Here is a 16,603-nt window from a genome sequence, read left to right on the forward strand (position 1 = left end):
TTAATCACACAATTCACATTACTGGCTGAACTAACGCTTTAAGTTTTTCAACTAATAACTGTATTTTATCGGTGCCTCACGACTTGCTTTAACAATTCTCCAACTTTTCACCCCAAACTTTAATAATATAATTACATTTTTATCTTTGTTATTAAAAATGTTAATATAAATATATAAACTATATACAGGTGTGCTGTGCATTGTGTGCGTTTGTGTGAATGTATATATATACACAACACACACACAATGCACAGTACACACACACCCATACATTATGTAAATACACATTTTTTTGGTTGCCTTCATTTGTGCGCCACCACACATTAACCCATCGAGGAGAACCGCAGGGAGATTTTATCATTCTGCCACAACAAAAGCAGCTTTATAAACACTCGAATCTGGAGAGATGTTTGGCAAATGTTGTGCTTCCAGATCATAACTGACTGCGTTTACTGTAGACCGAAGCTGAATATGATTACATCACAGCCGCTAAAATCACACACTCACAAACATGCATCGCCAGAATCCATACGGAGCTGGAGCATGAGGCATCAGAAAACATAATTGTGCAGGTTATTTAGTAATTAAGTTTGGGGTTTTTGATCATTATACTGCAACTTCCTCCAAACATTCACGAGTATAAATATAAAAACTTCCCATCCCTGATCTATTTAGAAATAACAGATTATATTCCACAGCTCTATTAATAACCCTGGAACAGAGCAATAACCAGGAAGAAATATAGTTATAGTTCGTTATTCACACACCTTTACATTTTGCATGAAAGCGCGTCCTGAGACTGCTTCAACCTTCCCTGAACGAGCGTTAGAGACATTAACATTCTGAAATATCTGCTAATGGACGCCGACTTCAGGGCTCGACATTAACACTCATCTGGTGGACCTTTTAAATGAAAGAGAAATACCTGCCCAGCCGGACAATAGCCCCATTAAAACAATCACAAACATAACCTAGCAATCCCTAAAACACTAGAAATCTAGACACAGCGGTAGCCATTTTAATCTGCCACGAGTGTCATCTAGCTACTGCGAGCGTGTATCTGAGTGTGTGAGTGTGTGAGTGAGTACCTGGGCTGGGCTCTGACTGGCTGGGCTTCTCAGGAGGAACACACACTGGCGAATGCGGCTCTCCTTCGGTCCTCCGGATCTGACCCGTGTGCCGTCTCTGAGCGCGAGCGACTCTGGCCGGAGGACTCTGAGCTCTCCTGGACTTCCTCTTGGGAACATACGGAGAATCCTCAGCTTCTGGAGGGCTGCAGCTGCTCTCCAAGGGCTCCTGATCTGGAGAGGGCTCCTCCGCTGCTCTGCTCCCCGCTCCGGCTCTCTCCGGAGAGGGTTTTTCCGCCGCTCTGGCTCTCTCCGGAGAGGGTTTTTCCGCCGCTCTGGCTCTCTCCGGAGAGGGTTTTTCCGCCGCTTTGCTCGCTCTGAATGGCGTCAGATGGACGGCCTCCTCGCAGTCGAAGTCGAAGGTGTCGTTGCCGCCCAGGGAGGAGTTGAGGCGGTCGGCCGGAGCTGGAGCTCGACTCTGGGCTCGATCTCGGCTCTTGGATCGCGCTCTGGGTCTGGAGGTCTCCCAGGGCTTCTTCAGCGGGGCCCGGTCCGGCTTGCGGCCCCGCTCCGGCTTGGGTCTGGAGCTGCTCTGGCTGGCCTTCCTCTTGTTCTGCCGGCCGGCCCGCTGAGGAGGCTCCGGAGTGGAGTGATGGAGAGCCGGCAGCTCAGACTCACAGTCCATCCTGGCCTTCAGATCCTCCTTTAGCTCCTCCTCCTGTCTGTCAATCACAGTCTCTTCCCTTCTCCATTCTAGAACGTCAGTTTTCCCGACAGGGGCGGAGTCAAAGCGTGAGCTACGCCTCCTCACTACCTCAGAGCGTCTCTTTCGCCTCGTTCCCACCGTCGGGGGCAACGACACCTGTCTGTCACCATGGCAACCCGAAACAGCCCCTGAAACACAAAGAGCCGTTTAAAATGGTGGGTTTGGTCTATGCGGCTAATTTTGCCAAGCGGGTAATCTAGCGCTCGGAAAGCGTTCCACCCGTAGGGGCGGCCATTGCTAACCAAGCCATCACCTGCTGTTAGCATCACATTGACTCCCATTCATTTTTGAGTCACTTTGACAGTGAATAACTTTACATCTGAGGCGTTTAAAGACTCCATTTGTCCATTGTTTATTTCTAAAGAAACACGACAATGCATAAAAGGCTCCGTTACCTTGTATCTTACACTATCGCCCCGCAGAAGCTGTTTTAGTAAAAATAGGCTAACGATTGCGTCATAACCAACGCGACTCTGACACACAGTTGAGATATTACCGTATAGACCTGAGGAGACGCTCGCAGGCAATCTTTACTGTCTCTGAGACCGTCGGGGGGACGAGGAGACATAAAGTCTGATAAAGTCAAGGGAGAAGAATGGGGAGAAGCCCATAGTGAGCCAAAAGCAACGGGAGAAAATATTTAAACAACGTGATCAGATTTCACTTTCCACATCTACTAGAAGACCTACAGCTGTCAGACAGGAGGCTCACGTCACATCTACGTCCTCTCACACACACACACACACTACGTCCTCAAGCTCAGTCTGCGCCGGCGCAGTTCGCTCCGCCATCAGGAAGTGAGTGCTCCTATACTGACATCACTTAACGCCGTAGAAGGCAATGGGATCGCTCCGTCCATTTCTTTTACTGTCTATGAATTTTGCCCTTCATGCCGACTGTAAGGGGTGAATGATTTATTTATTTATGATTTAATGCCACATCAGCAGCAATGGCTATATTCATGGCAATCAACAGTAGCACTTCAATACATTGTTTACAATAATTTAATTTTATCTTAAAAAACAATCACTATACAAAAATCAGGCATTTATATCAATAACTAATAGCTAATATTATGGTCTGAGGCGCTGATATTATGGTATATTAAAGTGACGTACCTGCAGCGGAGGGCTCCGTCTCGAACACAGCAGCTGGCCTGAGACACAACAACAACACTGATCATAATCACACGTTTATCATCATATCACAGTGATTAGTGACAGGTCATGTGACTCTGAAGACTGGAGTAATGATGATCATCAGCTTTGATCACAGGAATAAACCACACTTTACTATATATTCACACAGAGAACAGATGATCTACACTGGAGGAATATTATACTGATTACTGGAGTTATGATCTGATAAACGTTGCTCTTCTATTAAAGTGTTAGTTCAGCCATAAATGTGTGATTAATTCCTCCTGTGGTTGGCCAGCCGTCAGACCTCCGCTCATCTTCACACACAGATGATTCGGATCACCAAAGTCAGGTGATTTCAGCAGTTTGACTCGCGATCCGAATCATGAGTCGATTCACTGACTCATAACAGTTCGAATCATGAATCGATTCACTGACTCATAACGGTTCGAATCATGAGTCGATTCACTGACTCATAACGGTTCAAATCATGAATCGATTCACTGACTCATAACGGTTCGAATCATGAATCGATTCACTGACTCATAACGGTTCGAATCATGAGTCGATTCACTGACTCATAACGGTTCGAAGCTTTGTTCTGAAATCGGCCATCACTATATAAGTCGTTATTTAGTGTTTTTGCGCACTAACTCTATTCTGGCCTCTTCATCAATGATTGTAGAGCCGCTGTAGTGAGATGGGCTTTGTAACGACGTCTTTAGTGCCTTTATGGGTCTTGAGAGAGGAAATGACATTGGTGTCAATGAAGGCCTTTCTGAGCCATCGGATTTCAACACTAATATCTTCATCTGTGTGTGAAGATGAGCGGAGGTCTGACGGCTGGCCAACCACAGGAGGAATTAATCACACTATTTACATTTCAGGCTGAACTAACCCTTTAAAGCTTGTTTTGCTCACCGGGGACTGACGTGCTGTGCTGGGCTCGTCTCAACAGGAGCAGAAACCTGCGGAACGAAGTCAAACTAGCATTAATACACGAAAATCTGCACACTCTCCATCCATCAGCAGGTGTACGGCTCTCACCTGAGCCCTTCCGGCTGGCCTCCGGTCCTGCAGCGTCCGCTTCAGCATCAGCAGGTGGAAGACCAGCGCTTGCCTCTCCTTCTTCAGCTGCAGAATGACCCCCTGTGCTTGCCGTAGCTTCTCCCGCTCCATCTGCAGGGCCACGGCCAGGGCTTTATTATTCACCTGGACGCTCTTCAGCACGAACGGCTTCACCGTCGCTGCATCACATACACATCAACATCATTTAATGCGATACTGCAGTGTTCACTTATCAGAATAACTTCATCCCACCCGATACAGAGTTTTTCCTGATTCAGAAATGGTCTTCGGTAGTGGCTGACTGTCCGGATATGGTTATCCACACACACACACACACACACACACACACACACACACACAGTAACAGTAACAGTACCTACCTGCCTGTCTGATGTGAGCCCAATACTGACAATAAATGTAAAATAAAGTCGTAGTTTTTGTTATTTTTGGACCCAAATGTATTTTGGATGCTTCAAGAGACTCTAATTAACCCACTGATGTCTCATATGGACTACTGTGATGATGTTTTTATTCCCTTTCTGGTCTTACGGGTGTGGAGCGACATTAGGGAGATGAGTTAATGACAGACATTTCATTTTTGGCTGAACTAACCCTTTAAGAGTTGTGTGTGGATATAATGAGGCTGTCATTCATAAACACCTCAGTTTGATTACCAGTCATATGGGTTTAGATCAACGGGTGCACTGCCCCTTTAAGGGCTGGGAGGTCGGTTATTATTCTAGTAAATTACTGATACCATAAACACACACACCTTTAGAGATGAGGGTACCTGAGGTCCGGCTCTTCAGCTTGGACAGGCCGTGGCTGACACACACACACACACACACACACACACACACACACACACACACACACACACCTTTAGAGATGAGGGTACCTGAGGTCCGGCTCTTCAGCTTGGACAGGCCGTGGCTGACACACACACACACACACACACACACACCTTTAGAGATGAGGGTACCTGAGGTCCGGCTCTTCAGCTTGGACAGGCCGTGGCTGACACACACACACACACACACACACACACACACACACACACACACACACACACACACACACACACACACACACACACACCTTTAGAGATGAGGGTACCTGAGGTCCGGCTCTTCAGCTTGGACAGGCCGTGGCTGACACACACACACACACACACACACACACCTTTAGAGATGAGGGTACCTGAGGTCCGGCTCTTCAGCTTGGACAGGCCGTGGCTGACACACACACACACACACACACACACACACACACACACACACCTTTAGAGATGAGGGTACCTGAGGTCCGGCTCTTCAGCTTGGACAGGCCGTGGCTGACACACACACACACACACACACACACACACCTTTAGAGATGAGGGTACCTGAGGTCCGGCTCTTCAGCTTGGACAGGCCGTGGCTGACGGCTATGGCGCTGGCGAGGCGTTTATTCCTCTTCTCCTTCATCTTGTCTTTAATGTCGTCCAGACTCTGCTGGAAGCTCTTCTTCTCTGGCGCCATGGCCGAGCGCAGTGCGATCCCTCAGGCGAATAAAGGCTCAGCTTTCCCTCCACATCTCTCCCAGAGTCCCGCTAGCACAACACAGCTCCACACGGAGGCTCGCCGCGGTCCTGAGGCGAATAAGCGGCGGATTTAGGGCGGATTCTGCGGAAATGTGTGTTTGTTTGTTTGTGTGGTTTTGTGTCGCTTCTCTGGCGCATCTGATTTGGCCGTCGGGACGTTGACGTTCGAAATCATGCGCGGCGAGCTCTGATTGGACGAGCACACGTCACTTCCGCGACTAGCGCACACGTCATCCGCGGTCCCGTTTCCTTTATTTCGCGGAGGATGTAAATAATCTTCTTATTCTGGTAAATAAAAGCACATTTTCAGGACAGAAACGAGTTTTCTCTGTTTTTATCGCTGAAGTTCAGCATTACTTTATGACTATCTGTATTTTTTACGGTCTATGTCTGTAACTCATGTAAAAATAAGGCTTTAAAACAATTAAAATGATGTACTTTAATATTTTCTTTGATGTGATCTATATTAACCCTAGTTTAAAAACGTCAGTATTGTAACTGATAACTTCTTTGTTAATAATGTCCCTAATAAAGTATCATATAATATAGTATAATATATATTAGTTTAATATAATATTAGTATAATATAATTAATTTTATATATATATATTTATAGGATATTAAGATCATGCTCCATGAAGATATGTAGTAAATGTCCTTCCGTAAATATATCACACATGTATATAATATATAAAATAATAAATTAATACAAATAATAATATTCATAATAAAATGCATGTTTAAATTCTTATAAAATTCATAAATTAATGAAATATAGATTTTATGGACTGGCTCCAAAATATTTTTTTCTCATTTTATCTTTACAAGTTGTGTAATATATGAATGTAAAATATATTACATATGCAATAATTATGTATTATAATTAAATATACTGTTTTCCTTCATTATTATTCTGCTCCAGCAGCCTTTTCTATTTATTTATTTATTTATTTATTTTATTTTTATTTTATTTATTTAAATATTTATTTTATTTTTATTTAGGCCTATTTATTTATTTCTTTAGGCCTATTTATTTATTTATTTATTTATTTATTTATTTATTTATGCCTATTTATTTATTTATTCATTCATTTCTTTAGGCCTATTTATTTATTTGTTTGTTTGTATGTTTGTTTATTTATTAGTCTAGCACAGTTGCTCGAGTTAAGCTTTATCAGATGTTGCTCACCTTATGAATGCACATTTCTGTAGTTTGTGTTGGTGAACTATATCTCGTTTGGACGATCTCGTCAGGTGTGGCTTCAGAAGTCGTTCAGTAAACGGGTTTAATAAAGAAATGAGTCATTAACTCTATAGCGCTCCTCTACCTGTGAAGAGCTGGAGCGATATCCATCAGGAGCTCACCGTCTGAACACACACACACACACAGCTTTATGAACACACACACACACACACAGCTTTATGAACACACACACACACACACACAGCTTTATGAACACACTCTGACATCAACACTGCTTTCCAGGACATTTGATTATGCAAACAAAGTTTCCCTATAGACTCATTTCCTCAAATGTATTATAGCTTAATTCCTCAAACTATAATCACAAACAACGCTGCCACGTCAGTGCAAAGATAGTTTTCCCCTTTGAATGAAGATTATTATATTTCTGACGGACCTTTGGTCTTATTTTAAGCCCAAACTCATGTTCCTGATTAATCCAGAACTGCACAAATGAAGGATTTGCTGCACTTCAGTCATAATCCCACGGTATATCTGCGCCGATAGCCAACAATCAGACAAAATTAGCATTATTCTTTCATGCCAAACATCATTAGGATATTCAGATCATGCTCCATGAAGATGTGTAGTAAATGTCCTGCCGTAAATATATCACACATGTATTATTAGTAGTAATATGCACTGCTAAGGACTTCATTTGGACGACTTTAAAGGAGATGTTCTCAATTTTTGGATTTTTGCACCCTCAGTTTCCAGATTTTGCAAATATTATCCCAGACTCTAAACAATGCTGGGTTAAAAACAACCCAAGTTGGGTTGATAATGGACATACCCAGCAATTGGGTTGTTTTAACCCAACAGTTGAGTTGTTTTAACCCCACAATTGGGTTGTTTTTACCCAGCGGATGGGTTAAATGTTGCTTAAGACAACCCAATCACTGGGTTAAAACAACTAAATTGCTGGGTTAGTCCATTTTCAATCCAACTTGGGTTGTTTTTAGTCCAGCATTTTTTAAGTGTATGCAGAGATGATTTATTCAGCTTCAGTTGATCTATAAATCTCATTTTTGGACTCTGGTTTTGTGGTCCAGGGTCACGAACACTCATGTCTCCAATTGAAAGTGTTCTAGTGACTGATCACAGCTAACTGTTTCACGTGGCACAATTTAAATAGCATCAATTCACAGAATTTCAATTCTGCCAACTGAACAATATATCAATGATCCGTCACTAGAACATTTTCAAGTGGAGAAATTATTATTATTATTATTTTACAGTGTATGAGTATTGTCCCACAGAAGCTGTGCAGGGATCGAGAAGAGCCAGAATTATGCCAAACAAGAGCAACATGTTTACATTTTCCGCCCTGCTCCTGATAAAACGCTCTGATGAAGAGCTATTTCCATAATAACTGAGAACATCACTTATGTTTCAGTAATTTTGCATATTGCAGTGGCCCAGTCAGCGTATTCGAGGAAGTGTGTGTATTAATGATGATGGACAGTAGTTCAGACAGACAGAGACCATCCGACCCGAGACGATGAGGCACGCCGCGCTCCTCTGTGTGTGCCTGATGCTCTTACCTGACCAGGTGAGCCATCCTTCAGAACTAATCCTCATATCACCAAGATTAGGGAAGACTGGAGGAATGATGATAAACTCAGCTCAGATCACAGGAATACATCACACTTTACTATATCCACACAGAGAACAGATGATCTGAGGAATATTACACTGCTTTAACTGCTACAAAACTGAAAATTACAGTAATAATATGATGATCTCAGAATATTCCTACCAAGCAAATTAAAAACAAATCTAAATATGAGCTGCACTTTAATGTGTGTGTATTATACAGTCATAAGAAAAGTGTGTGAACTCCTCGCAGAATCTGTGAAAATGTGCATAATTTTAACAAAATAAGAAATATCATAAAATGTTATTATTTATTTAGCCCTGTCCTGACTGATATATTTTACATCAAAGATCCGCTTTATTTACAGCGCTTCACAGCGTTAACGGGAATATAATGGAACAAGCGTCGTGTTTTACTTTAAAAACACTTTCTTGTGGACTTCATGTAAAATATCTTATTCAGGACAGGGCTAAATAAATAATAACATGCATGATATCTCTTATTTTGTTAAAGTTATTCCCATTTTCACAAATTCTCCAAGCGCTTCACTCACTTTCTCTCACGACTGTGAGTATATATATTATATATTTATATATCAGGGATGGAGATGAACTTGTTTGTCCAACGGCCACAGTGGATTTCATAATTCTTAATGCTTTTACAGCCACTTTCTTGTTTTTAATCGACAATGTGTAACTGCACGTGAAAATTCACTGAAAAAAATGACTTTGTGGTATGGTCAAATCTATTACATTAATTAACGTAATTATTACATTGTAAAATCAAGATTAAGTTGGAACTATATATCTCATGCATGCATAACTGAGAAAATAAGAGTTCATTTTATAATATATTTACAAATAATATGTAATGTTTAAATAATGAAGTAAACTTTAATCTGAAAAGCAAAGTGCATTTGAAAATACAGACAGGTTTTTTTATTTTTACAAAAAGATCCGGCTTGTTCAGCGGTGGCAGAGACGGTCAGTTTTGTCTGACTTATCCTCAGTAAGTTTTAACTCTTACCTGAACGTGAGCTGTAATCACTATAACGGTGGCTAAAGCTACATCAGCTCTTATTGAGAATGAACAGTATGTCACCATTATGGTGATCAGTGTTTTCTTTAGTTTGATGAGTTTATAATGTTAGTGTTTCTCTGCCGTATCTGGGTTTGGTATGGCAAGAAGAGCAGAGAACACACTGCGATCAGATGCTGTCGGCCGCTCGATGATCAGAGTATGGTCAGTGTGTAGTGGATTCATTCACCGACCTTATACCTGAGTATGAGCAATACACTATATTAACCCTGTTTTATTCTAGAAAAGATCCAGCACGGGCTTAACCAGAAAAGTTGAATATGTTTTATAACAGACTGCACACGAAGCACTTTGAACTCCTGCGAGCTGTTTCTCACACACAGAGATCCAGATCAGCGTATAATCTCAGCAATGGTCATCTGAGTCAAAGTTACAATTTGGAGATGAGTATTGGCAGTGCACTTTACCGGTGTTACATACAAGTAAATCACACTGGCAATACTCATCTATAAAAAATAAGTGGTTCTAGCAAGTAAATATTACTTAACCCGAGTAAAGATTAAGCACTTTCTGTGTGGAAAAAGTTGTCTAGCTTATTTTAAGTAAATCCAAACTGTTTTCAGTGTATAAGCTCTACAATACTCAAGCAGTTTATTTAATCTCAAGTCTCAATGAAATACTGACATTTCCTCTTTGTCTCTTACACACACACACACACACACACACACACACACACACACACACACACACACACACACACACACACACACACACACACACACACACACACACACACACACACACACACACACACACACACACACACACACACACACCATGAGCTGATAGACGTGTCATTAAATGAGTCGGGCTCCGTGCGCTCCTGGATGTGGCGTTTGGAGGATTCGTGGCTTCCGGTTTTAGGTTTTTAGTCCCAACACTGAAACTGTTAGTTTTGGCCTCTCCTGAAGCGTGCTGACGACACAGAGCAGAACATCGTCAGTAGGGATGCACCGAAATCAACATTCTTGGCCGAAACCGAAACACCAAAATAGATTATGCCAATTATTAGTCCCATATGGCTAATGCCATGGCTGTAACTTTACTAAAAATCAAAGCATTGCAATTGCATAAATTAATATTAAAGGTTCAAATAATAAGTCAATTACAAATTATGCAAATATTTATTTAGCACATTGCAACAATCCAGAGTATAAAATAAAATTCAAACTAAAATGTTTAACTTGACCTCACTCATGTGTATATTAAATAATAATGCACAGGCCTGCAGAAAGGGACAGACATTGAATAAAGTAATCAAATGTAAAATAACTGCATATCTAACTGTTTAAATTAAAGATGAATCCTTATTAAACTTACAAAAGCTGTTCAATCAGGAGCAGTGAATGATGTCCTTCTGTTTGACATTAAACAGACGGTAGTGAAGGCCACTGCCCCTTTAAGAGCTAACGCAGGGACATGCTCGTCTTTCTCGACTGTATGTCGGCATATTCAGACTGTCTGCGTGGACATGTTAACATACCAGTACTTTTTGTGTGAGTTTGTCCATTTAAGCGCAAGACTTGAAAGAGAACTCAATATGTGCGCGCTCTCGGATGATGCACCGTGACGGATCTCCTCTCAGCGCGCGCGAGTTCGTATTCGGGTCTTCTGGCACTATCCGGGTAATGACGGAGGAAACCACTGCTTATATTCGGACATACGGCCGCACTCGCATGCATTGAACAAAGTTTACAAAGAGCTGAAACAGGAGCTATTTTTATTTACCCGCCACGGTGGCCGGTAGGTGAAGCGAGTTTATCCGCCACATCTCAAAATCACCCGCATTCGGGCTAAAACTGTTAACTTGCCGGCCGCTGCGCAGGCAACGCCGGTTCGAATCCCACTCGGAGCGGGTCGACTAGGATCGGGGAGACCCAGTAAAAGTGCGGGGGACGAAAATACGTTTTATTAAAAGTGAGGGGCACACGTCCCCCCCCGTCCCCCGCGTAATCTACGCCCATGCATCCAATGTCTTTCCATCAAATGCCGTCCTCAGGGTTTGATCGGTTCATCTTCCATATCTGACGCCAGATGATCCCACGGTGAGCAGTAATGAACGCCTTGATGCTGTTAACACTGAGTGCATTTTCACAACAAAACCCGCCCAACTGCAACTCAAAACTAGCCCAAAACAAGCCCAGTCACGTTTTTAGGGGTTTCCTGGTCAAAAAAAATGCATTCCAGAAGGTAAAATATATGTTTTTTTGCCAGGGTTTCCTCCTAAAATGAGCATTTCCGGCGCTAAATATAACATAGTATTAGTCACTTCAACCCGCGGACATGAAAAACAGCCCACGGCAACTGTGTTGAAGTAGCCCACGGACTTAACTGTCATCATTAATCGGAGCAAACAATGTTTTACCAAGTTTAAGTTTCAGATTATTTTAATTATCCTAATTTATACTCGCATCATTACAACCTTTCTAAAAAATATATGAAAAATAATAATCATAAAAAAAAATGAACATCTAACCCTAACATCTCATGACCCCCACTTTGGGAACTGCTGCTCTAACTGAGGGAAGGAGGTTGTTCCCCAAAATCTGGCAACACATGGCCCCGGTCCTCCTCCCCTTAATACAGTGCAGTCGCCCTGTCCCATGTGCAGAAAAACACCCCCACAGCATGATGCTGCCGCCCCCATGCTTCACAGTAGGGATGGTGCTCTTGGGATGGAGCTCATCATTCCTCTTCCTCCAAACACGTTTAGTGGAATTATGACCAAAAAGTTCTATGTTGGTCTCATCTGACCTCATGACTGTCTCCCATGAGTCCTCTGGATCATCCAAATGGTCATCGGCAAACTTAAGACGGGCCTGGACATGTGCTGGTTTAAGGGGAACCTTAAGGCCATGCATGATTTCAAACCATGAGCTGGCCGAGGTTACCAACAGTAACCTTGGCCAGCTCCTCCGTGTAGTTCTGGGCTGATTTCTCACCTTAGGATCATTGAGGCCCACGAGGTGAGATCTGGCATGGAGCCCCAGTCTGAGGAAGACTGACAGTCATGTTTAGCTTCTTCCATTTTCTAATGATTGCTCCACCAGTGGACCATCACACATCTACAGCTCCATACTAACCGCCATCTTGTTGAACACACACATCTACAGCTCCATACTAACCGCCATCTTGTTGAACACACACATCTACAGCTCCATACTAACCGCCATCTTGTTGAACACACACATCTACAGCTCCATACTAACCGCCATCTTGTTGAACACACACATCTACAGCTCCATACTAACCGCCATCTTGTTGAACACACACATCTACAGCTCCATACTAACCGCCATCTTGTTGAACACACACATCTACAGCTCCTTCCTGAGCTCTGTGCCTTGTTCTTGTTCTCCTTGTTCTTTTTCTTTTTCTTTTTCTTGTTCTTGTTCTTGTTCTTGTTCTTGTTCTTGTTCTTGTTCTTCTTCTTCTTCTTCTTCTTCTTCTTCTTCTTGTTCTTGTTCTTGTTCTTGTTCTTCTTCTTCTTCTTCTTGTTCTTCTTCTTCTTGTTCTTCTTGTTCTTCTTGTTCTTCTTGTTCTTCTTCTTGTTCTTTTTCTTCTTGTCCTTGTTCTTGTTCTTTTTCTTCTTGTTCTTTTTCTTCTTGTTCTTTTTCTTCTTGTTCTTTTTCTTCTTGTCCTTGTTCTTGTTCTTTTTCTTCTTGTTCTTCTTGTTCTTGTTCTTGTTCTTGTTCTTCTTGTCCTTCTTCTTCTTCTTCTTCTTCTTCTTCTTCTTCTTCTTCTTCTTCTTCTTCTTCTTCTTCTTCTTCTTCTTCAGCCTTAACCTGTCTGGAGGTCATTTGCTCTGCAGATGCATAATGCAATGTGAACTAACATGAACAAACAACCAATAATTACATTTTTAGTAGTTAACACTGACAATGATTTTTAAACGTTGTAAAAATATTTTGCTCATAATTAATGTTTTTTAATTTATTGTGTAAACAAATGAGACCTTATTGTAAAGTGTTGCAGTTTTTCTTTTCCACTGCCCAGACCACTGGCTCCACTCCAGAGGCCACTGACTCCACCACCCAAACCACTGGCTCAACCACCCAAACCACTGACTCCACCACCCAAACCACTGGCTCCATCACCCAAACCACTGGCTCAACCACCCAAACCACTGACTCCACCACCCAAACCACTGGCTCCATCACCCAAACCACTGGCTCCACTCCAGAGACCACTGACTCCACCACCCAAACCACTGGCTCCATCACCCAAACCACTGACTCCACCACCCAAACCACTGGCTCCATCACCCAAACCACTGGCTCAACCACCCAAACCACTGACTCCACCACCCAAACCACTGGCTCCATCACCCAAACCACTGGCTCCACTCCAGAGACCACTGACTCCACCACCCAAACCACTGGCTCCATCACCCAAACCACTGGCTCCACTCCAGAGACCACTGACTCCACCACCCAAACCACTGGCTCCATCACCCAAACCACTGGCTCCACTCCAGAGACCACTGACTCCACCACCCAAACCACTGGCTCCATCACCCAAACCACTGGCTCCACTCCAGAGACCACTGACTCCACCACCCAAACCACTGGCTCCACCACCCAAACCACTGGCTCCACTCCAGAGACCACTGACTCCACCACCCAAACCACTGGCTCCACCACCCAAACCACTGGCTCCACTCCAGAGACCACTGACTCCACCACCCAAACCACTGGCTCCACCACCCAAACCACTGGCTCCACTCCAGAGACCACTGACTCCACCACCCAAACCACTGGCTCCACCACCCAAACCACTGGCTCCACTCCAGAGACCACTGACTCCACCACCCAAACCACTGGCTCCACCACCCAAACCACTGGCTCCACCACACAAACTACTGGCTCCACTCCAGAGACCACTGACTCCACCACCCAAACCACTGGCTCCACCACCCAAACCATTGGCTCCACCACACAAACCATTGGCTCCACTCCAGAGACCACTGACTCCACCACCCAAACCACTGGCTCCACCACCCCTCCCCAGACAACTGGCTCCACTCCAGAGACCACTGGCTCCAACAACCAGACCACTGGCACCACTCCAGAGACCACTGTCTCCACCACCCAAACCACTGGCTCCACCACCGCTCCCCAGACAACTGGCTCCACTCCAGAGACCACTGGCTCCACCAACCAGAGCACTGGCACCACTCCAGAGACCACTGACTCCACCAACCAAACCACTGGCACCAACACTGCCCAGACCACTGGCTCCACCACCACTGCCCAGACCACTGGCTCCACTCCAGAGACCACCCAAACCACTGGCACCACCACCACTCCAGTGACCGCTGGCACCACCACCACCGAAACCATGGGCTCCATCCCCACCCCCACTGCACAGACCACTGACTCCACCCCCCCCACCCAAACCACTGGCACCCCCACCACCCAAGCCACTGGCACCCCCACCACAGCCCAGACCACTGGTACCACCCAAACCACTGGCACCACCACCACTCCAGAGACCACTGGCGGCACCACCATTCCAGAGATCACTGGCACCACCACCACTCTAGAGACCACTGGCGGCACCACCACCACTCAAGAGACCACTGACACCACCACCCAAACCACTGGCTACACTCCCCCCACCCAAACCACCGGCACTACCACCCAAACCACTGGCTCCACCACCACCCTAACCACTGATACAACCACCACCACCCAAATCACTGGCTCCACCACCACTCCAGAGACCATTGGCACCATCACCACTCCAGAGACCACCACCACCACCCAAACCACTGGCACCACCACCCTAACCACTGGCACCACCACCACTCCAGAGACCACCCCCACCACCCCCACCACCCAAACCAATGGCACCACCACTGGTCCAGAGACCACTGGCACCACTACCAGTCTAGAGACCACTGGCCCCCCTAACCCCACCACCCAAACCACTGGCACCACCACCACTGCCCAAACCACTAGCTCCACTCCCACCTCCCAAACCACTGGCTCCACTCCCACCATCCAAACCACTGGCACCACCCCCACTTCCCAAACCACTGGCTCCACTCCCACCTCCCAAACCACTGGCTCCACTCCCACCACCCAAACCACTGGCACCACCACTCCCACTACCCAAACCACTGGCACCACCACTCCCACCACCAAAATCCCTGGCGCCACTCCCACTACCCAAACCACTGGCACCACCACCCCTCCCAAGACCACTGGCTCAACTGCTTCAGCTCAGTATCTCCACTTTGGTCTTCTTCTCAGCTCTTTGCTGAGTTTTGTCTCAATTATTTTGTAGTTTATATAGTCAGGGACTTTCTGTGGAAGTTTCATGTCTATTTAACACACACACAGGTTTATGTTATGTTTGTAAAGGGGGTTAAGTAAGGGATAATCCACGGCTAGCCATGCATTAAAGGATTTTAATGCACTGCGTAGAGGCGAAGAACTCTGCGAAGCGGAGGCATTAATGCATGGCTAGCCGTGGATTATCCCGCTTATACCATGGTTTTCTGCCAATTTAAAAACAAGTTAAAGCTGTAACTGATGTTTTTTAAGAGATGGGTTAAAATGACGGTTGGTTTCTTACGTCTCGGTAGTTCCAGCACACCGTCGCTTTAAATAAAGTAGAGCCATCGAATTTTTTTTATTCATACCAGTCTGAAGATCCCATAGTGTTACTATGGTTACCAGTGTTTATAGTGGCGGATTAATTTTGAACTGTAATCAAACTGACTGGAACTACCTGTGCATTAAACGGTTTTACTACACACTTTATCAGAATCGAGTATTAAAACAGACCATGGTATAAATGAAAGTAAAAATTTAGCAAATTGTTTTAAAATTACGTTATATTCCCAAAAGTGTTGTGATGCCTTCACACACACACAAGCGTCCCATTGTTAACCCGTGGGGTTTAATCTGGAGTCGGCCCACCCTCTCTAGCAGCTCCAGCTCTTCTGGGAAGGCTTTCCTCAAGGTTTAGGAGTGTGTTTATGGGGATTTTTGCCCATTCTTCTAGAAGCTCATTTGTGAGGTCAGGCACTGATG

General features: G+C 44.4%; 2 protein-coding genes across 3 annotated transcripts; one reads left to right on the forward strand and one right to left on the reverse strand.

Annotated features, from left to right (window-relative positions):
• Positions 1-1,020: 1,020 nt before the first annotated feature.
• On the reverse strand, positions 1,021-5,793 carry sgo1 (shugoshin 1). 2 transcript variants are annotated; one of them, XM_067425304.1, is made up of 5 exons: positions 5,407-5,793; positions 4,020-4,219; positions 3,894-3,940; positions 2,952-2,989; positions 1,021-1,961 (listed from the first exon to the last, which is right to left on the reverse strand). In XM_067425304.1, exons 1-5 carry the CDS (start codon positions 5,558-5,560, stop codon positions 1,036-1,038), a joined length of 1,365 nt encoding a protein of 454 aa, XP_067281405.1. In that variant the 5' UTR covers positions 5,561-5,793; the 3' UTR covers positions 1,021-1,035. The 2 variants fall into 2 exon arrangements, with proteins under 2 accessions (XP_067281405.1, XP_067281406.1); XM_067425305.1 differs by having other exon boundaries at positions 5,425-5,785.
• Positions 5,794-13,508: 7,715 nt separating this feature from the next.
• LOC137048367 (mucin-2-like) lies at positions 13,509-15,851 on the forward strand. The gene has a single exon (XM_067426503.1). The coding sequence runs from the start codon at positions 13,509-13,511 to the stop codon at positions 15,849-15,851; it is 2,343 nt and encodes a 780-aa protein (XP_067282604.1).
• Positions 15,852-16,603: the final 752 nt, after the last annotated feature.

The sequence above is a fragment of the Pseudorasbora parva genome, chromosome 19 (genome assembly GCF_024679245.1).
Source record: "Pseudorasbora parva isolate DD20220531a chromosome 19, ASM2467924v1, whole genome shotgun sequence".
NCBI classification, from domain to species: domain Eukaryota; kingdom Metazoa; phylum Chordata; class Actinopteri; order Cypriniformes; family Gobionidae; genus Pseudorasbora; species Pseudorasbora parva.

What these genes read in the sequence shown, in the direction of transcription:
- sgo1 (XM_067425304.1), bottom strand. Translation starts at nt 5,560, where the DNA reads ATGGCGCCAGAGAAGAAGAGCTTCCAGCAGAGTCTGGACGACATTAAA. An exon ending in AGGTACCCTCATCTCTAAAG is followed by an intron (nt 4,220 to 5,406) that starts GTGTGTGTGTGT and finishes TATGTGATGCAG; the next exon opens with CGACGGTGAAGCCGTTCGTG. An exon ending in GACGGAGCCCTCCGCTGCAG is followed by an intron (nt 1,962 to 2,951) that starts GTACGTCACTTT and finishes TTTGTGTTTCAG; the next exon opens with GGGCTGTTTCGGGTTGCCAT.
- LOC137048367 (XM_067426503.1), top strand. Translation starts at nt 13,509, where the DNA reads ATGAGACCTTATTGTAAAGTGTTGCAGTTTTTCTTTTCCACTGCCCAG.